General features: G+C 39.3%; 1 protein-coding gene across 6 annotated transcripts in view; it reads right to left on the bottom strand.

The window, feature by feature from the left end:
- asap1b (ArfGAP with SH3 domain, ankyrin repeat and PH domain 1b) overlaps positions 1–22,508 on the bottom strand; it is a 52,141-nt gene extending 29,633 nt beyond the window's left edge. For all 6 annotated transcript variants that reach the window (XM_026362380.1, XM_026362377.1, XM_026362375.1 and 3 more), the window contains exons 1-2: positions 21,786–22,508; positions 2,155–2,227 (exon numbers count right to left, since the gene is read on the bottom strand). In XM_026362380.1, the coding sequence (XP_026218165.1) occupies positions 2,155–2,227; positions 21,786–21,911 (199 nt within the window). In that variant the 5' untranslated portion in view covers positions 21,912–22,508. The remainder of the gene's footprint in view (positions 1–2,154; positions 2,228–21,785) is intronic.
- Between the last annotated feature and the right edge of the window lie 1,831 nt (positions 22,509–24,339).

Below are 24,339 nucleotides of genomic sequence, written 5' to 3'. Positions count from 1 at the left end.
ACAGAGACAAAAAAAGGTTTGTGAATCTTCTAAAATGCTCTAAATAACACAGCTGTGGTACAAATACCCAAGAGATATCCAGTGGAAAGTTCTTTCAGCAGTAAACAAAATTTTTGATCACAGGTAAAAAGACTCTTGTTTCATACTAGTCAGATTTATACACAGTGACAAAAAAAGTAGGGGAATTCTTTGGGGTATCCACATTTATGTATAAATCGTTTTTCTGAACGTTTTGATTTTGCTGCTAACATTTTACATTTGCTTGGACCTCTTTACAATCAAAAAATAGCCGCTTGATTTTGCTCCAGGACAAGGTTTTATGGACTGATAGACCTGGGGTTTCCTTCCCAGTTCAACAACATATAGCCTACTTTAACTGAGGACTTGAGTTGCCCACAGCTCTGACTGTGACTGTGATTGATTGTCTCTCTGTGTTAAAACTGTGACTGGGTTTACCCTGCATCTTGCGCAGGGTCAGCTGGAACTGGCTGCAGCCACTGCAATGCTCAAAGATGAGCAGGTATACAGTAGCTAATGTATGGATGACACCGAGCCATTTCAACAAGAAAACCTGGTCCCAAGGAGGGAGAATTATGATTTGGACTAGGACCAGAGTCATTTTGTGTTATTTTATGGCTGCAGCACACTTGTTAATTCTAAACAGCTTGTGCTTTTTCTTGACACTCTACAGTAAATGTCAGCATAACAAGCTGTGTGGGTCTGCAGGTCTTTGAAACACTGACCGAGCTGTCAGTGAACCCGCAGCATCCATGCAACATCATGAAGTCAGAGAGGCTGAAGGGGGAGATACGTTTAGACTGAGAGTTTATTTAGGGGAGCAGCAACTTTGAACTTTATTCACACTGGAAACTCACATGCAGTCCAAACATGGACAGTGACAACATGTCATTGTCCATATTCTACTGTATATTTTTCTTAGTATTTTTTTTCTGAGAATTTATGGTCTTAAGAACATTGAGGGAGGAATTTAAGATATAGTCCTTGCATTTTAAATTACCTACCTACCTTGGTACAAAACATTCACATGAAGATGTGTCAGGCATCCAGTGTTACTGTTTGATCTTACTGATATTAGTCTAACTATAAAAACCCCTGATGACTTTTATTATAAGGCTGTCACAGAAAAACAGTGTGCTTAGGGGTTAACAGCTATTTTTGTATCCCAAAATCAAGTAATCTAGATAAGGTTGTTATTTTAGGTAATTTTACATTTTTGCAAATGCAGCAACTTTTCACTGTGTCCTGCTGTTGCATTGTACAGTATGTGCAGATCAGAAATATGAATTATTATGACAACTTCACTAAGCTTAGCTTAAAACGCAACTATTGGCCAGAGGAGCTGTTGCATAAATAGGCATTATACGATGTTTGCACTATTACTACTATGCTAGTTTGCACTGTTTGTATTATAAGATGTTTGAAAATCACTTAATCCTGTATCAATGAAGCCCAAGAATAAAGTATAAACCCTAAATTAAGCATAATATGGCCACTTAATAACTAAGCAAATAAAATATGAAAATAATTTGTGTACTATCTGGACGGCTGTGTGTGTGTGTTTTTCAACTCCTGGCTGCAGTAACTATTCATTTGGTTTGTATACCAAGATGCATAAACATCTCATTCTCTTTTCTATTTTTAGATCACACAAAGTATTTGACTTGCTGTGACCAGATACTGAATAATCCAGTGAAACTAACTAACCACAGTAATTAGAAGTTCACTCATCTTATAGTGAATAAAGTGTCACCGTGAGGATCAAGGAAACTGTGCTTTCTGTGGAGAACAAAACCCTTTTTTGTTGGACAAACATCTGAAACTGTCAATTTACAGGGAGGAGGCCGCTCTCAAAAGTATTCAGTGGAAAATTACTGCAGATCCATGCCACAGCAACAAGCAAAACAAACTCAGGTGTTGGTTTCTGGGACAGCCTGGATACACACACAAAACACCATCTGCCCAACAAAAGGCATCATTCCAGACAAAAAAAGCAATCCACATTTTTTATTGAGGATATTTAAGAAATCCCAGGCTTTCCTTTGGGCATTGTGTTTGGAAAGAGATGTGAACGCGTACTCAACCATCGGCTAAAGCACAATGAGGCCTGATAAATATAGAAACAGACAGTCTCACCTTGTCCTGAATTGTAGATGGCCTTCACTGATTTCTTCACTTTCTGCAGGGAGGTTCGATCCTGGTCCAATGCCTGAGAAAAGAGGAGGACAGCACACTTAAAAAACAAAAATAAGAAAAAAAGAAGAAGAAGAAGAATATCGTGGAAACATTCATATAAAATGGAAAAAAGGTGATTTAAATTTATGTTTTATTGGTGACGCAAACCTGAAGAATTAAGGACACAAGAAAAACAATATCTGTTTCCTATTTCAAGGCATGCATACTCCATAAAGCTAATGTAGACAGAGTGCTCACGATGCAATGCTTGACCTGAATGTGGCATAAATCATTATTTCAACACTAGCGACTGCGGAACCAAAGACCTGTGTGTTCTCCAACAGGCAAAATAAATAGTCAGTATATCCATTTTTAACAGAGTTAGGCAAATTATTATCATAATCATCCACAATGAAAAATAAACACTGCCGTTGACCTGCTGTTACTGTGAGTTGTCTCACTTTCAGAGATTAATGTGCAGAGTTCAGCAACCAAAGCACCAGGGAGTTAAAATAATGACCAGCATATAGAGAAAAACACTTCACAGATGCTCTAGTTGTAGTGGTTTCTCATTTAACAATAATGCATGTCTATTTTTAGAGAAAATCCTACAAAGCTATTTAAGACCCTTAAACTGATTTAACCTTCAGATCAACAACTGCTTTACACACAATTCATCATAAACATCGTCCACATACAAGAAATCACAGCTCAACTCTTCCACATTTACAGTGACACCACATTCAAACACATCCCATTATAATACGCACCTGTTCATTTTTGAAAATTTTTTCACACCCTTTTAGATTTTATGGCCTTTTCTTTATTTCTTTATTTATCATCATGTCCCACTCATGTTTTCATCTTATCTCTACATCTCTTCTAAAGATGACTTGCGTTTACTTTTTGTCAATTGTAGTAATCTTTAGCAAAGCTGTGATCTTTCTTTTGCTCTTACTTATATACTCTCCTATACTTATAAGAAAGTATATACTTTCTTATACTTAGTAGAAAGTAAAGGCCTGTGACTCTTTAATACATGGAACCATCTCCAACATGTTCTGATGAAATAAACCATAAAGGAGATCGAAATCGACTCCACTAGGTTTTTATCAATTTTGTAAAGTCAGAGTTTGAAACAATTTTGGAGCCGACGATAAATGAAAACTGTGTCATGATCCAACATCCGATGTATCAATTGAACACTGATCAATGGGTTTTACTCATTGATCAGTGTAGATTATGCTGCTGTCAATTCCCATCCCCATTCTAATTGACCACCATCTCTCTCTGTTCAAAATGTTAATTGTAGCGTAAATCGAGCAAATAAAATAAGCATTTCAACAAAGTACATGATATTTCTGGCAGGGCAGTACATTTATTCCTACAGTGAGCTAAACAAGCTGAAGACATTTCTCAACACACAGCACAGTAACAATATGAAAATCACCTGTTATACTAAACACATACTGTCAATACGTACTTTCATTACATTTACTGCAAGAAAGCCTTGTGCAGCTTTGTTGCTGGTCTCTGAGAATTTATTTTAATTTTGAGCCAGTTTTGGTGGTTTTCTTAATAATTCATTTCATATCAAACCCATTTTAACCACAGGAAGTGAAACTATAACTCTGCTGAGTTTGCTCATAATAGACAACAACATCAGGATCAGCTGGTTAAGAACAAAAACAAACACAAACACAAACACAACACAGTGTGCTAAATACATTTCACAACACAATTAAGTCCTTTTTGGCCTCCACTGGACAGTTTTACGGGGCTCTGCAACATTTATGGCAGCAGGCCCCACACAGCCTCATTACTTCAAACACTTAATAGTAACTTTACCGTGCCCAATATGGTCTCAGTTTTTGATGCCTTGATAATTATTATAATAAAACAGTATAAAAACATATCCTCTGTACAGTTAACAAGACCCAAACTGCAGTGAGACATGCTCAAACTGCACTAAATGTCTCTATTACCATAAGCACAAATCAAAGGAGCAAACACAAAAAAGCAGGAGAACGTTTGATCAACACAGTTCTGCTTCGAAGTTGGTTCAACTTACAAAGCTTCTAAAAACCAGCACAGAAGCCATGTCATTGAACAGGACCCCGGTATGTATCACCAAGCACATTAACAACCACTGCAACGTGTCTTTACGAGTTCTGCTCCTTACTTTAGAAGCCTACAGTAACACATTTTGATTCTTGTTAACACCGAACATAAGATATTAATGTTTCATAAGCTTTAGCCTTTAGCTAGCTACTTAGCATCAACTCTGCTGGTGTTGGTAAATGAAACAACCCATTTTAAACTTCACAACAAAGCTTTAGTTGATCTTGCTGGTCATGATCATCCAGCTCCCACCTCTTAATGTAAGTATTTCTTGGTTCTAGACCAGCAAGAATTGGGCCCCATTGTAGAACCAGAGTTTCTGGCCAAGAGGTTCGATGGCTGTCAAAATGTGAAGAACTGTTTGGAAAGTAAGGAGTTACTCTAGACCAGGCCTTGAGCTGCCTCGGTGCTGGTGTATTTGATGCTATGCATGTCAGACTTAATAAATTCAGATTTTTCATTGAATAAAGTAGGGTTGTATAATATGGCAATATATATTGTATGAAAATATGAAAATGCCTATAATTTCAAAATATGCTATACTGTTTATTTATTTATTTGCATTGACGACGCTTTACATTCTTCTACATGGCACGAATGCAGGCAGGTGCAAACACAAACAAACATGCAGGAGAGTGAACATGACAAAATTCTTCACAGGAAGAGGACTCTTACCCTGAACAGAAACAGACACCGCTAACCTGTGCAACAGGTGAGTGCCTGCTTAAAACAAACCAAAGACGAAGAAGAGGCTTTTGCCTGCAGCCCACCATATGGCAAACAATCAGAAAGACGGAGGGTGTTACTGTTGGTCTTGCAGTTTACCTCTGCAGACATGAACATGATTTTTACAAGCAGGACATGGGGGTAAGTGAGTTGGTGCAAACACTCATGTATTGTCACCAGGTTGTAACATTTTGGCTGTATCACACAGCCCCTGTATAAAAACCTACTTTAATTAATAACTTAATATAAATAACCATAAAAACCATACTCATAGTGATAGTGAGGTTTCTATGGTTGTTCTCAATAAAGACATGAAAGATCAGATATTTTTTGTATTATTACTTCAGGCACATTATATTTGTTAATACTCTTGACCTCGATAAAAATCACATTTTATGACAAATTAATGTAGAAAACCATGAAATTCCAAAGGCTTCACATACTATTTCTTGCTATTTTACTAGGCTAACATACTGATGGTAACTGATGAGTCATCTCAATCCTTTTCCAACAAAAAAGGAAGCTATTCCCTGCTTCCTCAACTTCTCAAATGGAACCAAAATGTTATTGTGTCAGAAGACAAATCAGAAGAGCAGAGTCGCAGATAAGATCTCAACAACAGTTAACAGATTTACTAACAAAATATTTCCTCTCGAGACGCCTCTCAGCAACACAGCAAAACCCACAATCGTCATTCAGCTCATGTTTGTCTGCAGCCTCCAACGTAAATCAGATTATTCAGAGGTTGTAGTGCTGTGTGCTGATTAGGATGAAGAGCACAACAGAGCCTGAGCAGACAGATTGACCTTTGTGGTGCTCATGTTGAGAGCAGCTGGCACCACCACCCGAGGGTCAACCATAATCCACTCTGTCTGTGCTCTTAATTAAATATTCAGCCATAACGTGCACAAGCTTTAACAGATTTGCTTCTTAGCTGTTCTTTTATTTTTGATTTACATACATTACTAATTCAAATAAATCTTATTTAGTAATGCATTATACTGATTAGTTTAGATTCAGACATTCATTTAAAATCCCACTAAATTATTACAGAAGACGAACAACAAATATCTTCTCATTGGCTAAAGCTATCTCCACGGTAAACGAGATTGATGCAACTTAGAGCGACGGTTGGTTAGATGTGTTTTCTCTCAGCTTTTCAGGGGAAAAAATGAAATACTGCTGTCTTGACTTGTCTTTGTAAATCTTCGCAACAGGCAAGAATGCATCCAACTCCAAAAAGCCAAAAACTATTGAATATAGGGATTGTTTTTATCTGCCAGCACCCAGTGGTCAGTTCCCATTCAGCTCGGGAAGATTAGAAAGTGCGACAATGTCAAAACATCTGCCTTCGCCCGTCTTTCCGACCAAACATTAAGTGATGCGAAGCATTTGAGTGATTTATTTGGTGCAGCTGAAAAAATGTTGCAAAGATTAAGGTGCATTTCAAGGCTGTGTCATTCCTCTAAGATATATCTATGCTGAAGGGCCATTTGTGCTGTGAAAGTCAACATGTTGGTGTCAGAATGCTTTTAAGTGGACGTCTGGTCAGAGATGGAGCCAAAGAGGTCAAGGGCCGAGCTAATGGAGGTGAAGGTTATTGGTTGTGCACGCTGGCTCAGTTACCAGTTATAGGTCCTGTAACCAGCATGAGCACAAAGAAAATAATTGACTGTCCTTGAAACGTCTAATAAAAATAAACTAAAACCAATCTGGGTAAAACCTTTCTGGTATTTTATCCTGTTTATTTGCCAATACTGCTGTGAAGTGTCAATGTGCTCTTATGCCAACTTAAAGTGTTCAGTAATGTTCTTTTTAGTAAGCCAGCCTGCTATAGACATCCTGTTAGTTCAATGTTTTACAAACTGCTGACTCATAAACAGGGATGTTAGCCAGTTCCAATGATGCCTTCAAATCTTTGGATGTCACTCAGGGTTGTTTCTTTACCTCATTAATGAGTATTTGTTGTGCCCTTGAGGTCATTATTACTGGCCGCCCACTTCTTGGTGGAGTAGCCACAGCCCCAAAGTGTCTCCATTAGTAGATTGTTTGCCGAACTGTAGACTGGTGATTTCTGAAGTCTTTGACATGTAACTCAACAATTCTTGATCGTGGATCCTCTAAAAGCTTTTTTTGGCAAGGCACGGCACACATAAGCATCTTTTTCTTCTGTGGAGCAAAGGTTAATACTCTTGACTTAGATGAAGATCAGATCAAATTTTATGACAGATTAATGCAGAAAACCACCATCTATAGATACATATAAAGAGGTATCAGTATCAATACTAGTTATTCTGGTCCTAGTACTAGCTGGTATCAAATTCTGTAATATCGTGAGATGGTTTTTGATCAACTGTGGTTCAGCAGCGGAAATATCTACTGGCAGACAAACTTAAAAAAAAGTAAGGTTAAAATGAGTGGAGAAAAAGTTGGGAGTAAAGCAATATCACTTTCTGTCAAACCTGTCACCAGTTTCCAGCAACAGGAAATGTGAGAAACCTGGTTTAATATTAAAGAAAAGAAACCACCTAGTGGTGCAAGTAGATTTGTTATAAGCCAGTGCCCTGAAACAGTTGGTTGATTAATCTGTCAGTCAAGCAACAGAAAACTAACATCCAAAAAAACTGGCAAGATTTTGGAGCTTCGAGGTTTTTCCAGTTTGAGGATCTGTGAATTTTCTCTGTTTTAATTCATCAGTATAGGAATATCTTTGTGTTTTGATCTGCTCTTTTAGAGTAAAATACAAATGAAAAATGAATAATTATTATTCAAAGAACCAAAAGTGTGATCCATGTGACCAGTGGGGTTAATAGTGCTGACTTCCTGGTTCCCAAACAACCTAAACCCTAGGGGGAAACTGGTGGCTGATGTGACTGGGCATGACTGACTGGAGGCTGTCTCAGCTTCACGCTTCCTGCCCGAGGCCTTATCCTCCCTCAGCAGCCCTGGTGTTTCCCCTGCAGCCGTCCTTTGACAGGAAGCAGGAAGCGTCCAGGCTTGACAGTGCCCTGTCCTAGGTCTGCAGTGCTCTGTCTAATGACACCAACTGCTCTCCCCTGACAGCTGAAGAATAACTGGCTGTCTCTTGAGATTCCTGCTCTGTCACTTTCATGGCATGTTAAGTCGTATTTCTCATTTCCTCCTTGAACTCATCATTCCAGTCTCTTCTTCTCCTGCTGCCCGCCATTTGGCTTCGCACTGGAGGACGACTGTGCAGTTACCAAGGAGACGTGATCTGGTCATCTCACGCATTGGCTAAACATTTTTCGCCATGGAGATTGCGGGAAGCTGCTCTGACTAACCAGCCAGCTCTCTGTTTGTCAGCAGTTCTTTGCAACTCAGCTGTGACATATTTCACTTTTGACCCAGCAGAGAGCAGACACTAAACATCTCAAAACTGCTAATAAGTAAAATATTTTCTATAAGAAGAAAAAAGGAAAGAGAACAATTATAAGACAAGAAAAGAAATATAAGGACTTCCCCAAGGCATGAGACTTAAAAACATCTGCAGTGGCATTTTAGGGGGAGACAGACCAGATCATTTTTGTTTTATTTCTGCTTCATTGTGCATAAATGCCTTCTCATTTCCTTTCTGGGTCACAAGTAAACAAAAGCAGCTATACAAATTACTAAAACGTGTATATATTCACATTTAATACAGTAATAAAGCTACATCTGTTTGTATAGTCATAGAAAAGACAAGTCTGTCAGTCAAGTCATCTTGTCTGTCTGTTGAGTCTATGTGGCATGACTCAAGCAGGAAGGGTGGGGAGCCGTTTTCATTGGCAGGAAACAAATGCACATCCCTTTCTCTGGGCCTGCAGCCGGAGAGGCCTTCACTTCTCCAAGTGGAATGGGAAAATGAGTGGATGTAACATTTCCAGAAACAGCTGAGGTCAGATAGCCTAGTTCTCTCTCACATATGGTACTGAAAGAGAGGGATCAGCTGCCAGTGGTTTTGGTTTTGGTTAAGAGGTGTATCAGCACAACCACATGTCTGATTCACTATATCTTAATGGCAGCGGAAGTGACTTAGCATCTTTGTTCCACATGAAATAGCATTTTACCGAATGGACTGTACCGAATTAGCTGTCAGGTATTTGGTGCAGTCTACAGCTGTCTTGATCAGGAGCAACAACTTGGCCGCATAGTGATATTTTTGCAGTTTAAAGCTCATTTGAGTCCAAAATGTGTGTTTTTGTAATAAAAACATCTAACAAGTCCCTGCATCTACTCTCATTTTTTACTAATCCCTCATGCAGGAGGATATCACAAGAAGCCAGTGTTGCAATCTTTATTTTAGCTACAGAGGCTAAAAGGTAAAAATGACAATGACATTGCTATGTTTGCGATAACATAACAGTACTACAGAGCAGATCATTGTCATGGGTGGGTTGAGACAAAATAGGCAGGGGCACTATTGTCATTTTTATTGCTTGTGGTTATTTTGCATCTCATATTGATCTGTTTTGTTTCTTTGGAATGGTTTTGCATCTCTTTTACTGAGATCTCTGATTGTTAAAGAAGACATATTAAAACTCTAGCCCAGAGGCACCCTGACCTGTGTCATCTTAGCGAGAGTAATCCATGCACGACCAGTGGTTTTGTATGTCTCAGCCCCTTAACTGCATTCAGAGAATAATATGCTACCATGTCTATTGAATATAAAATACTCACATACTCAAAATACTCCCTTTTATTCATGTACTTTAGGTAACAGAGAGATTGATTAGCAGATAAAGTTAAATGCTCTTGCAGTGGCAATAAGAGGCAGAAATTAGCAATCTTTATTAAGTGTTGATGTAGAAGATTTAAATCAGCTTTGAAACTAAAACTAAAACATTTCAGTAAGTCAAACTGACAGTATCTCTCTCACACCACTCACATCTGTTTCATGTTTTAGGTGTGAGCAAGCGCTTGTGCTATGAGGCATAAAAATTCAGTAATCATAAACGGAAGCATTGAAGATTGTGTGCTAATAACCAAATGAGAATAAACTATATTTGAATAAAAGCTCTAGATTAGCAGCGGCTTTGCTCAACAGAAAATGTTTGGCATTCGTGAATATATACTTGCCAAGCAGCCAGCAGCAACTCCAAGATGTCAGTATTTCCAGCCAAGAAATAGTAAAATAATGCAAAGCTGATGGTCTCAAATCGTTTATGGTATATGACAGTTTTTGGAACTACAGAGCCACTCAGTCCACTCTGATTGTTTTACAGAGTGATACCTCTTGCCCCTTATATAATGTTTGGCCCAGGATAACAGTGTTGTATTAAAGCCTGTTTCCCCACCAAGTTGCAGAAAGGACACATTTCATTTGGGGCTTTCAACAATTTAAATCATGGATTATTAGTTAGCAACAGATGATGTGAGCTGCTGTTTTTTTATATTTATGTAATAGTTTTTTTAACCTGCAACACTAAAGATCAGCAAAAAAAAAGGTGCTCTGTGATATTTTTTACTCTGTCAGATTTAAAAATTGAAAGCTGTACAAGACGTTGAAAGTGACAAAAGTCTAAAGATGGATCAAGTTTATGAAATAGGAATCCGTGTTATTAAGTTTATTAAGGTTTTTGTGAAGTTAACGGGGGGGGGGGGGGGGGGCAACATGAAAAGACAAAAGGTAAGCTAATGATTCATGTGAAATGACGGTTTAAGCTGTATTAAAACATATATCGTGATATCAGATCCCATACGTCATTCCTCCAGACCCACAGAGAGCCCAGGCACTGATTTACCACATTTTACTTTAAAAGTGACCAGAAATAAAGATAGTGATATGGTTAATCATTATTATGCTAATGCACAGCCTTTTCTTTCTTCCTTATTAGATTTCCAGCAGCAAAAGTCACTGATGCATTGGCTTTCTGCTGACTATTCACAATTTCTGTATGTGCCAACCTCTCATTAGCACGTCAATGTCCCACAAGGAACTACAAACCACAATGAAATTTCATCACACCCTTTTCTCAACTGCACTGACATGTGATGTTAACAAAGAAGAAAGTGAACTCAGAGTTTACTCTTAAGAAAAATATTAGACTCTTGAAGCGGAGCCATTTTTCTTCTGACATAAACTGAAAGCAGCAGCTGCTAAAAACCTTTGGGATGCTTCATTCAATTCTCTGTAGAGTTATAATATGTTGTTTTCTGGCTAAAACATGCAAAATTATTTCTCTCCTTTAAAATGTCTACTTCACTGGCAGTTTATGTTAAATAACCTCTCTTACTAGCTTGTAAGCTTTTATCTATTGTACAGATCTTGGCCTGCTGATTTTATGGCCACTAAGAGAAGTCAATACAAGTCAGAGATTACTCCATTATGTATCACTGCTATTAGCATCCTGCTCTGCCCTCCCAGAGACAGAAATGTGTGCTTCTCCGTGGTGAGCTTGGAGAGGCCACATGATAAGGGATGAAGCCAAGTTTCTAAGCTGCAAGGATGCCAATTCTTTGCAGCAGATCCCCAGAGACAGAGCACAAAAACTGACACGCATGCGTGCAGCCGGCAAAAAGTCAGGCCATGCATGCAGCAGCGCTACATTCACACATCACTTGGCGGCTTGCTCTCACTCAGCCCACCACGAGCAATGTTTTCACAATCACACCCACACACTGCAGCATTAGACGGCGCTCTTCTAACATCGAGCAAGCAGAATACCTTTATCTGTGTTAATATATGTTTACCAGTCAGGAAGCCATTATTCATGTGAAGCAGCTGTTAGATTATTCTGAGGCGCTGCTATTAACAGCCAGGAGAATAGTGGGAGGAACTCACAGCTAATGGTTAAAAAATGACAGCTAGCATCCTCTTTCAGTGCAAAAACAAACAGCAGGAGAAGAGCAGAGAGGTTGTTCGTTTCCAGGGAAATCTGAACCTCAAACTTCACAAAATGACTTTCTATTTGTGGCCATTACAACATACATAACTGTTCTTCTCATTATGGTTTAAATTAATAATTTAGTCCACCATAATGACAAACATGGCTGCAACAGGCAATCATTTTCAACACTGATTAATTTACGGGTCTACAAATGCCTAAAAATAGTGACAAATAACCAAGGAGACATGTTTATTTAGCTTGTTTTGTCCAGCCAACAGTTTGTACCTAAGATTTTCAGGTGAATCTCATCAAAATATCACAAATGCAGAAAAATCCTCACATTTGAGAAGCTGGAACCTAAAAATGCTCAGTGTTTAAAAAATGGCTGGAATAGATAATCTAAATATTAGCCAGTTGTTTGAAATACTTACCTAATGAGCTGTGTAGTATATTAGGAAACACAGATACACTTACCCTTTGTGGGTTTCTTCACCCACAAACCTCAAAAATGAGAAACTACTCCACCTGAACAAAAGAGCTGATGATGGTGCTCAAGATAAAAAGCCATGGTGACATGACAGAGTAATCTTTAGCATTCAACTGACTGTATCATTCAAACTTATGACTCACAAAGAACAACACTCTTTACTGAGATATTGAGCTAATTGACACCATAGCAGCTGTTCTGGAGCTTTTTATCATATATCGTATCTATCTTCCTCAGTAGAAGACTCCTGGGAGTGAACTAGCACATTAACATTACACAGTTTTAAACATCTATATTTCCATTGCAACTGGGGATGTCAATGATAATACACGACCTTAGTCAGTCACTCACTCAGGTGAAGTTTTTCCACCTCTCTGCTCGGGACTGGCTGTAGTTTGTGTGTTTAGAGAGTGCTCAATTTGTCACACGGAAACAATTTTTTCATCTTAGTGGTGGGATGGTTGTTATGTCCGCTGTCACATTACACTTTAAATGGAAAAGAAGTAAAACAATGTGAAACTGTAAAGGTATGATTGTGTGTGTAGCTTCCGGAGCTGGTTGCAGAACAGGGTGGTGCTCAGTGACTGTGTGTTTCGGCCATAGCTCGGCCCAGGAGCAAGGAGCAGGAGCTAAAATGAACCGTTTCGAACAGAGAGTCAAAGGAGGTACTGCATAAAGACTGGTTATAAGAAAAATGGGCAGTTTTTGGAACTGTAAATTGTCCAAAACAATTTCAGCCCCAGAATAAAAATATGAACCCAACATTATGCATAATATGGGTTGTTTGAACTAATTATCCTTGGGTTTCAGGATTCTTGGTCAGACAAAACAGGAGAGTCCAATATGGGCCTCGGAGAATTGTTAGGGAAATTGATGAGGGCATTTTCTAATTTTAGAGATTTTATACACCAAATGATTAATAATTCAACCTAGAAAACAATAAAAATTCAGACTTAAAACTTAAATGTACGTTTAAACAGTCACAAGCAATTTTTAACAGTAAATCTGCAATACAGATAAACAATTAGACAAACTCTGACTACATAAACTTTAAATACTTTGTGTAAGTAACACAGTAATACTACACTGTTGGCAAAAGACCAGGACTTTTTAACAGATCCATCCACTCAGTCAAAGAAAAACTAAAAATAAACTACTGCAAGCTTTCATCTCTAATCTTTCACTTATCACTGATCAGCTGATAAGCTTGCCAGCTCACCTTCCTACCAACCAGCCGCCCACATTGCAAATCTTTTGGGGACACTGCCAAGGAATGAGTAACATTATTTTTCTAGCCTCTGAGTAACGTTCCTGCACACTGTTGGGTCACAAGTCCTTGGCCAAAGTCACAGATGAGGACTCTGCAGAGCGCTTTACAGCATTCCTTGTAGTTTTTCTGCAGACAAGTCTCGAATTTCACACTTTATGGGACTCCACTGGGCGAGAGACCAGCTATTCCAAAACCACAGGTGTATCCACTCTCACAGGCCATTTGGATGTTCAGACATTTGAGCAACTGGACACAAAGAGGAACAGAAATAAGCCCTTACTGCGGCGTCCAACAAAAACTCTAAGCACTTGTGAAAATATGTTAATACCCATTTCCACTTGGATTTCCCCATTTACAGAGCAAAGAGTCAGTAGCATTGATGGCTGCTGTGTTGAAAGGCAACTGGAAAAGATGTAAACAACTTGTCTTGAAAGACTGTCAGTGCCTTTCCTGTTGGCTTTAATAATCTCAGCAGGCATTCAGGTGTTCTGGGAGAAGTAGCATTCAAATTGAACACTGAAAGGCTTCATTGGTTGTCAGTACACACAGAGACACGGAGTCACAGTCAAAGGGCCAAACCTCAGAGATGCACTGTTTACCCCTCAGGACACAACAAGGCAGTCAGCCGTCACAGGACAACACTGCCTCTTGCTCTCGCAGGGTCGTCCTTCAGGACAACAATGTTACCGCCGTGCTGATATAATCGTAGAGGAAGAAAAGCAAACAGCCGCAAAAGGTGGATGAAGGACCTCTATTATGTAGCATCTAAACTAAAGACTAGGGCGATCAAAGACAAATCCCTTTTTTCTTGGACTCAATAAACAATATTTTGGTTGTGATTATTGATGTTTTGACATCACATTAAATTTAAATCGCAGTTGTTGTTGAGAAGTAGAGTCCACAGCCCCACTAGCTCCTCTGTGAGTGAGCACTTACTGCTTTTAGCTCAGTGCTAACATCAATATGCTAACCTGCTCACAGCATATTGAGATTTATCACATAAAAGAGTCAAAATCTCTTCTGGTAAGGTACTACGTAAATATAAACACCACACTTTTTAAAAAAAAATACTTAAATGGATTTGGTAAGGGATTCATGTCCTAGAGGGTTTATGTGAATGCTTGTAATAAGTCGATCCCATAGATGTTCAAGTCAGTCGATTAAATTAATTAAGATTTATCCTCTGGAAATCTTTGTAAAATTCCATATTCAGTAGTTGTTGAGGTATTTCACATTCTGGATTGAATGATTAACCGAACATTATCGTCCTTAAAATCACACAGTTAGCATGACTAATAAAATTGATACGTACAAAGGTTACCTGAAGGTACCAATATCAGTATATACCAGATTGAACTCGCTGTTGATGGAGGCACACTTTAACACCACAAATCTGTGTGAAGAAGGCAGCACAGGACAGATGTGAACACTGGCCCACTCTTCCTCGCCTAAATCTGAGGAAGAGCTGGGGGATCAGGGTGCCAGCGCAGAGTCTGGTTCAGGGCTAATCCGCTGCCGGCTAATAGCCCTTGATGATATACGCAGCGCAGCTGTGGCAGGAAGGTAGGCCAACAGCTGTGGCCCACAGACCGATCATCAGATTTCAGTCACAGACGGCAAACATGCCGACAAACAAGCAACACAACACAGTCTCACCTCCTGCTGTGGGAGACAGAACAATTTAGAAAATGGCCTGGGAGGTTTTTAGTACATATAAGGGGAGATTTAAAGGAGCAGCCCCCCCCCTTAAAAAGTCCTTTTTATTGTATCATCATTCTGTGACATTTAGTGCATTTGTGGGATTATTTTGTGATGATTCTTGTAATTTCAATATCAATTTACATGCACTGCATCACCTTTACTTAGAAGTGGACTTCCTGCCAACCAAACTCAGCTGTCAGTTTATTACGAACAGCTTCCTTCAACTAATGCAGCATCCAGTAGCACAACAGACCTGCAGTAAACCCTCCTTCATGAACGCCCAGGTATGGGTCTTCTCCTAAACTCAGGTATACGTTTCTGTTATCATTGTCCCATTGATGTCAGTGAAGGAAGGCTAAATGACAGAAAATCTAACCAGATTAATTTACCTAGTTAAACTACAGAAAAATTAAACTGCAATTTCCAAAAGCCCAGTTCACAACGTGATGTCAAAAACAGCTATCAATATAAAACCGCCAAACCAGTTTGCTATTCACTTAATATAGTTAGTGTATCGCCTACTTTGTGAGAGTAATTATAGAACCGCCAATCACAGCCATATCTAAATCAAATTAAATTAAATCCATATATATCTAACGCGATCAGTTCAGCTTGTTTGGGTTCACTAGTTAGCAACCTGCTGACAATAAGTAACACAGAATAGACTATTTACGATGCATTTACATTTATGTGGCATAACTACAAGGCTAACAACATGGATTTCCTGTTTTTTACATCATGACAACTTGGTTGAATGAAGCTACAGGCAGCTAAGCCTGCACAGATGGTCTGCCTAGCCACTAGTCAGTCTACGTTTAGCACGTAGAAGTGACCAAAATGCACCAGTGGAGTTGTTTTCTAATTTCATTTTTTACAAACTGTTCTGTTTGTTTTTTTTTATCAAGGAAGAAGAAAATGAAGTATCACTAGTCTCACTGTTGCATTACTCTCTTGCATCTGGATCATTCATTGAAGAAACACTGAGGTAACAACTGTTTATTTAACCCTAAAACTGTCAAATTTCAAACGATGAATCGTGGAAATGACCACGTGGTTATTAAAATTATTTTTACACTGCAGTTTAACTGGAACAAGATGTCATGTGAGTAACTGTGCTGATAGATGCTCCCATTCTCTCATGATTCACTGGGTTTGGTGACACAAGGGACAAATGGTGAATAAAAAGCCATAACTTCATTAATAATTGAATCTGACACAGCTGTGCTCCTCAGTTGCAAATGTTGTAGCAGGGAGCCTTAAATAGCCAGCACTCAGTTTTGTTATGTAAAAAACCAGTATGATAAAAACCTGTCTCGCCTTTTTGAATTATTCTTTGTTTTTACCCAGTTTCTGACGAAGTGAAAAGTAAAAGCAGTCCAAAATATCAAACTAATCAAGAATGAATGTGAACAAAATAAAGGGTATATTTACAGTGTGTGTAATAATAATACACATTTTAGCTTACAACACAGCAAAACATAAAACATGTCAGTCTTTTTAATCATCACAAACACACACCCTAATGTGTTAAATAGCTATAACAGGAAACACTGAAAATGACACCCATGACTTGATTTGACTTTCAGGTAGTTTCCAAATTAATTGGTGAAAGTGAATTCACCCTCTGAGTAAATGAGAAGACTATGTAGCTGACTCCCTGATTGATGTGACAGGGCAGAAGCTTCATACGATATATTATATATATTATATATATATTATATTACACATGATTATATTTGACAAATATTATTATTTTTCTACAGCTCTTCAGTGAATCAACACAAACCATTTTTTTTTCACTATAGTTATTTATACAGTTATTTTTCCACCATTGGTTGGATCAATAATGCCTGAAACACAGGTTGAATACATTGACTGTTTCTAGTGGAGGAGCTGTGACTCATTGGGGAGGTTAATGGGCACTGCCTTCAGGTTACTGGTTATGCAGAACCATTGAACCATGGACATTTGTGCTCATTTCTGTCCAGCAGACCTTTATTTTGGATCATTTCTGGCAGTAAGTAACATCCTCTAAGCGTCACTGATTGCTGATTCTAATAACAGCTTCAGAGGTTGACTAACAGCCTCAGGGGCTTTGATTTAAGGTGCAGAGACTGATTAGCCTTTTTGAGCATTATATAGAACAAACACCCATCCATTGCATGACTCATTTACACAATTAATGAATATACTGATTACAGAAAACTGAGTTGCAACCATTGTAACTGTAAATTAATTATTGTTATTCACATTTCCAAACAAAAATGCAAAAAAATGGAAACTAGAATTCTTTGTTTATCAGTCACTGTTGCCTGAGTAAGGGAATTAGAGAGTCGGTGACCACTAGTGTTTATTTTGGCCTTTTTGGCGTACTGTCAGAGGAAAAACTGAGTGTGACACAGATGTTTGTGCCACCCTAGAGTTGATACAGGTCCTAGCCTGACCGCTCCTATAAACTGTTTGGGTCCACCACTACCCGCTGCATGAATCATTTTGTTTTAAATAATGCATGTTTTTAAACTTACACTGCTTACAAGATGAACTGAAGCTCTTTTCTGGGTGTTTTGCTACCTTTCACTGCACATTACCCCCTCCCATTGTTCATATGAATTACCCACACATGACAGAACAACATGAGATACAGTACCAACAATACGAGGCTTGTTCACCAAGCATCACAAGTGGTCAAATCCCCACAGGGAAACTAAAAGTTAGAGATCCATCATCTGATTAAAGTGACACCAACTCATATAAAATGACACAAAGGAATACAAGGAATGTTCCTGGTAAAAATGATGGGAATTACAAACTAAATGAGGAATGACGGCTTCAGGCAATGAGTTTCCCTCCAATATAAATATGCACTGGAGTGGAATAAAACTCCTCATTCAGTTTTCCCTTTTTCAAACACAGGACAGCATCAAACACCCTGAAGTGTCTCGAGCTACAAATGCTGGGACCTGAAAAGGTTGTTATATAACATAAAAATATAAAAGACCTCGGCCTATTGGGTCAAGCCCAACCAGGCTTGAATAGAGTGACTGTGAAAAGTCAACATTTTTCTGGTCCAGCCCATGTGATGTGGTGTGAGAGGCATGCTCAAAGGAATGCCAATGCAGTGAGGGTTTCCCTTGTATCGCTGCTATGGCTCTGTGTGGTTTAGGAAAGCAAATCCAGTGACGCAAAGTACCATCTGTGGGGCAGAGAGGGGGAGACAATACATGCCCCACAGGGAATAACAAGTGCCTGCTGCTAATATTAACTTACATAAGGGGAAATCTGTGAAAGCAGGAGATATCGGAGCGATGACCTGTGACCTCCTTGTAAAAGACAATGTTAGATTTTCTGTTTTCTGGTAAACAAAAAAATAAATCTGCCTGATAGTTTGTATAGCTAGTACGGCTATTATGTCTATTCGTTTTGCTTTTTTGAGTTTTCATTCCGCATGATGCACCTGCCTACCCCTCATCCAATCCCTCCTGTATTGTGTTGCTTTGTACCTCACTTGCAAGTCGCTTTAGCTAAAAGCATCTGCCAAATGACTAAATGACTAAACTGATGGCTGCAATGGTAAAAACACACATTATACATAGGTATTGGATGGAACCATCAGCATATGACAGTATATTACTCATTTGCCAGTTTTGAGGTTTTTCCAGTGATGTAGGGCAAAAGAAGCCTTCCTTGAGGTTAGCACAAAGAGTCAGGGAGTCATACAAATCAAAATTTTATGTTTAAAACATGCTAAAACATTTAAAACTCCAGCAGATCAAAAACACTAAAAAGAGCAAAGTTATTGCTTTTGTCTGATACATACTAATGTTACTTCAGTGACTTTATGTTCCTGGAATACTGGAGGGCATTTACAGTTATTTTTATAATAATAACAAAAATACTTGTTAGTTGCAGCTATAATCGCTTGCATCTGGAGCAACAAACAAAAAATTACCAACTACATTCCCTCCAGCTTCATCCACCTCCACACGATGCTTTCTGGGAAATGCATTGGAATAAAAACCCCAAAGAAACGCCACAACAATGACAGCTTTGCACCAAAGATGCCACCAAAATAAGACCCAGACACACCAACCAGCTTCCGGTCTGCCACCCACACACACAACACACACAATACCCTCATCTCCTGTGTCTCAAACAGCCAAGACGGCGAGTTGGAAAGGTTATTTTTACGACTTTATCGCTCTCCATCTCACCGCTCATTGTTTCCCATATTTCTGCACTGATCCATGTGTAAACAGTAAACATCTTTAAGTGCTCTGCAGCGACCACAGGGAGAGAAGAGCTCTAGGGTGGAGGCTGGTGATTCATAAATACTTGTGTCATTATGCGCTGATCAATAAATGATGTGTGGTATTGAATTAAGACGATGTGAAGCTGTGACCACTTTTTTTTTCTTTCTTTGCACCTCCAGATGACTCAGAGGAGGCACGCAGAGAATGACAACTCTCCTGCAGGGTCAACTCTCCCCCTCAGGTTACACCATTAAATATTCACACTGTACCTTTGCATAATTCACCTTGTCAACATACCAAGGAAATGACTAGGAGAAAAACGAGGTGAATGCTTTGAATTTGAGGACAGGAACTCTGTGCTCAGCAGAAATCCAGGACATTTTAAACAAAGCAAAGTGACGCTGGAGGTAATTTTGCTGCTTTGCAGCAGCTCTATTGAGAGTATGATGCAAGTTATCTCCTATGAGTCTGCGCAGGGAGCATACTGGGTAGCTAATTTTATATAACAGCCACTAATCTAACAGTTTTCCTGGCTTTGCACTGGCTGTCTGCTGCTTATGTTTGTCACAGCCTTCATCTAACGAGGTTAACACAGTTTCAGTTCAGGCTGATCCTCGCTGAAATCTTTCAGGGGCATCTTGCCTTTGTCTAAACACTGATGAGCATGTTGCTTGCTCTTTGGTGCCAGTATAATGGTCTTCCTTGTCATATGATCTCTGCAAAAATTCCAGAGAGGCTACTGAGCCAGGCGCACATGGCGGCCCTCTCTTACAGATGTTTTTCGTTTGTGCTGCTGCAGTCGCTCGGTCCAGAGGCACAGAGCCAGAGAGGTGATTCATGATGCGAGCCTTTTCCTTGTTACAGTCAGCAGACACACTGTGCGCTCTCGGCTGGGAGTAAACACGGCCCTGGTGCTGTTTTGGTAGATTTTCTCTTGTTAAGATATAATAAACTTGCAAAGGATTGACGTTAGAAATGATGGATAGCGCAGATTGTGAGCTGTCGTAGCTGTTACCGTTTTAAAGAGAGAACGAGGCCTGTGTTTTCTCTTTTAAACAAACCAGCTCTGGTTACTGTCCTGCTAATTTGGATGTTTACATGTGATCTGCGCAGTTATGTAGCTACAAATAAACTCAATTTAGGCACTTAAAAGCAGCATAAATAAATAGTTGGGTTTCACGCTAAATCCTGTGAGCCTAAGGTCACACATCTGCAGTTAAATGCAGTAGGAAATGAGGTCACGTTTTGGCATTAATGGGCAACACTGAAGGTGTGGGCTCTCCCGGTTTGATGCTCTATTTAATCACGGCAGGAAAGATGCCAGTGAGGATGATGGTGGAGGTGGGAAACACACACATCTTATAGCCCACCTGCCTGACCTGATTACACGCTTCCTACATGATCAAATGTGACACAGCATCATATCAGCAGAGTGTGTGAGTGTGTTTCTGTGCATTACTTCACTTTTTCAAGATGAAATCAAACATTTTTTAAATGCAATTTGGCCTACGCCAGAGTAGGGAATCTCTATAATCCTTCTACAGATAAATCCAGATCTGACTGCCAGTGACTAGAAGAGGTTTTTCTCTCTATGTGACACACACACACACACACACACACACGCATGCACACTGCTACAGCCTGGCAGCATGCTCTGAAGCTGAGAGTTATGTAATAGTGAACACAGAAAGCTGCAGGCCTGAGTGCACATCCTCCTATTCCCTGCACTCTTCCACCAAAGCCATCCACCCCCTCTATTATTACGCTACATATCTGGCAAGAAAGAGTGCAGCCGATTCTCAACTACACAAGATGAGAGTTCACCTCCGCAGCATACTGCTCTGCACAACACACTCTTCAGGAGTGGAAGTATCTATTTTTGCATTTATAGTGAACTAAGTATGCAAAATATGCATAAGCGGAAGCTGCTTGTCAACAGGTGCTTTAAATTACTTTATTGTGAAAGAGATGTGTTAAATAATAATGTGTTTAGACCTTTGATGGGATTCTGCAATACTGTTGATCCCTAGTTGAATTTGGGGTTGACTGCATTTAGACTTAGCTTTCTGTCAACACTTTTCCACCATTAAACCTAGCGTGTTTTATTAAAATATACATTTTATATTATAATCTTGCTTAATGATGCAGCTACAATCATGAGTCCAGCCATCCTCTGCAGGCAGGCAGGCTGACAGACACCATGGCCTTACCTCTTCCAGCACATTCACTGTGTTCCTGCAGCTCTGCAGTCGGGTGGTGAAGCTGGATGTAGTCGGGGAATTGTAATCCTCTGTTGTCTCCGAGAGAAACTCGGACACCGATATTTGATCCGGCATCCTTTTAACGGGGAAAACGCCCACAAGAGGGTTGGCGATGAATGCTCAGAAAGACAAAAGCATGTAAGATTTAAAAATAGAGAGAAAGCGGGGGGAGTCTGGTACAAGGGAAAGCCGATTTTCCTCGCAGAGCTGTGTTAAACTATCAAGATGATTAAGAGGTGTCTTCTTCTCCGGTGACTTCTCAGATGACTTCACTGTTCCCCAGGGGCCACGGGAGGAGGGAATTAACGGAATTTCTAAAGGCTGTGTCCCCTCGGTGTGTCTATTCCTTGAGAGGATGTCTAAAAGCGACGCATTTATAAATAGTGTCACTCTGCGTCTGACTGAACCTCGGAGGAAAAACCATCGAAAAGAATAGCGGATGCCCTCATTACGCTCTACAGATGTTCAATAAGCCGCTAGTCGTCAAAACAGCCCACCGTTACCAGCCTCTGCTCAAAATTTATCATAGTCCATGGTCTGCCGAGGTCGTGTGGAGCTGCAGCGGGGTTTGGTCCTCTCTTCTTCAGCCGTAGTTTCTGTTTTTTAACGCTAAACGCTGCCGCAGACACAATTACTGCCACTCTCTGCTGCTCGGCCGCTCTCAAGCTTCTCACAGGCGCAGTCAAGCTGACAGGAAGGGAAGAGGGCACTTCCGGTCAAAGTTTTCAACATAAAACACCACTGATGCGCTTTGTCAATATCTAATTACATGTGTGGATTACATTAAGTCCATACATTACTTAATGCAGAAGTTGTCTCCAAAATCTCAACTCTATCGGTGCATGAGTTTACATCACAGTTTCGCACTTTTTAACACACATTGTTTCTCCAGCTGTTGTTCCAGTGTGTTAAACCACTGAGACTCTTCTCCAACCTTTATTCAACAAAGACAAACCTTTTTGTTATATACTCGTGGGATTTTGTGAATTTCTCCCCAAGAATTAATAAAGTCTTAACCTGCATAGTCCTCTAAATTATAGTGAAAAAGAAGTAGAAGATTGACTGTTGTACTAAAGCACATTTGAGTAAATGTACTTCATTACTTCCCACTGCTGTGTGTAATAGATAGATAGATAGACCACTTACAAGTAATATGTGGTATTTTATTTTATTTTATTTTTGCTTATTACTTATTATATTTCAAACATATGCATGTTCATCATTTATGGGAGTTATATAAATTGAAAAATAAACGCAGTTATGGGAAACGTGGAGTTTTCAATTACTGCCAACGTGCACCTTTACAAATGTATTTTTTTGCCATTTATTTTTTAAATACCCTGACTTCCGGTATCTCGTTTCTGTTTACGTCGACTTGACGCACTTTTCTCCCACCCACCTCGCTTGGGCAGAAGATCCACACTGCGCATGCGTGGTGTGGAATCTGACTGCAGAGTTGGACGCTGCAGAAAACAACAACTTACAGGTTTTTAACATCAACACTAATGTTTTATTACCTTCAGTCTCAGTTTATTAACAGGTTATTTTTATTATTTTTTATTATTAAATAGCCCAAGATGATAAAACCACTTAAAAAACATTAAAAATGACACAAATAGTTAATTTCAAACACAACCTCAGTTTTATGTTTTTTCATGTGACACTAATATAATATATTAGTTATTGGCTCCAGCTTAGAGTTTGGTAAGTTAGTAACCAAATAGTCATCATTCAGCTACTGTGGCATAGATATGGCTTCTGTTAGATTAATTTTCCTATGCTAATTGCTAGCATTAGCATTGTCTGATAACATATAACATTTGGTTGTACAGAGTTTGCTTGTTCCCTCATATCAGAGACTAGTGTTAAGCTAGTTCAACGGACCATCACTAAAATGACTCTTACAATAGGTTATCTGTGAATTGTATTTGTCGTGTAGGTGTCCAAAGAAGCATTCTATACATTTACAGACTGTCCTTGTCATTTTTAACATTAATTCAAGTTTTGGATCTGTGAAAATAACCACAGTTTGTATGTTTAAGGTATCTGATCTGTGAATTCAGCTACGTTCAAGTTTAGAACATAATTTTCCCTCAAAGGAATCAGGTTTAATACACTTGTACCCAATATGTGTGGAACATTTCAGACGAACACCTCACATTGAATATCCTTACAAAATAGATTGTTAAAGATCAAGACAATGTTTCTTGTCTTTTTTGCTTGTGACCTCTTTATGCTGACTTACAGTATGTCAGACGATTTCATTTATAATATATTTCAAGGTCCAAGTTGATAAAATAATCAAGGCTCTTGAAATACCCAGTCATGCAACTTGGACACGTCATCACTATTGAAGCGAAGCTTACCTGGTGTTTCAGGACTTAATCAGCCCCCCTCACCTGGGCAGCCCAGCCGAGGGTGATCAGTCCGAGGCATCATCAGGTCTTGATCCACAACCAGCCTCAACCCTTCTGCAGCTCTGATGATGTTGTATTGCTGACTT

Source organism: Anabas testudineus, chromosome 2 (genome assembly GCF_900324465.2).
Source record: "Anabas testudineus chromosome 2, fAnaTes1.2, whole genome shotgun sequence".
NCBI lineage: Eukaryota > Metazoa > Chordata > Actinopteri > Anabantiformes > Anabantidae > Anabas > Anabas testudineus.
This window is presented reverse-complemented; position numbering and strand designations above follow the sequence as displayed.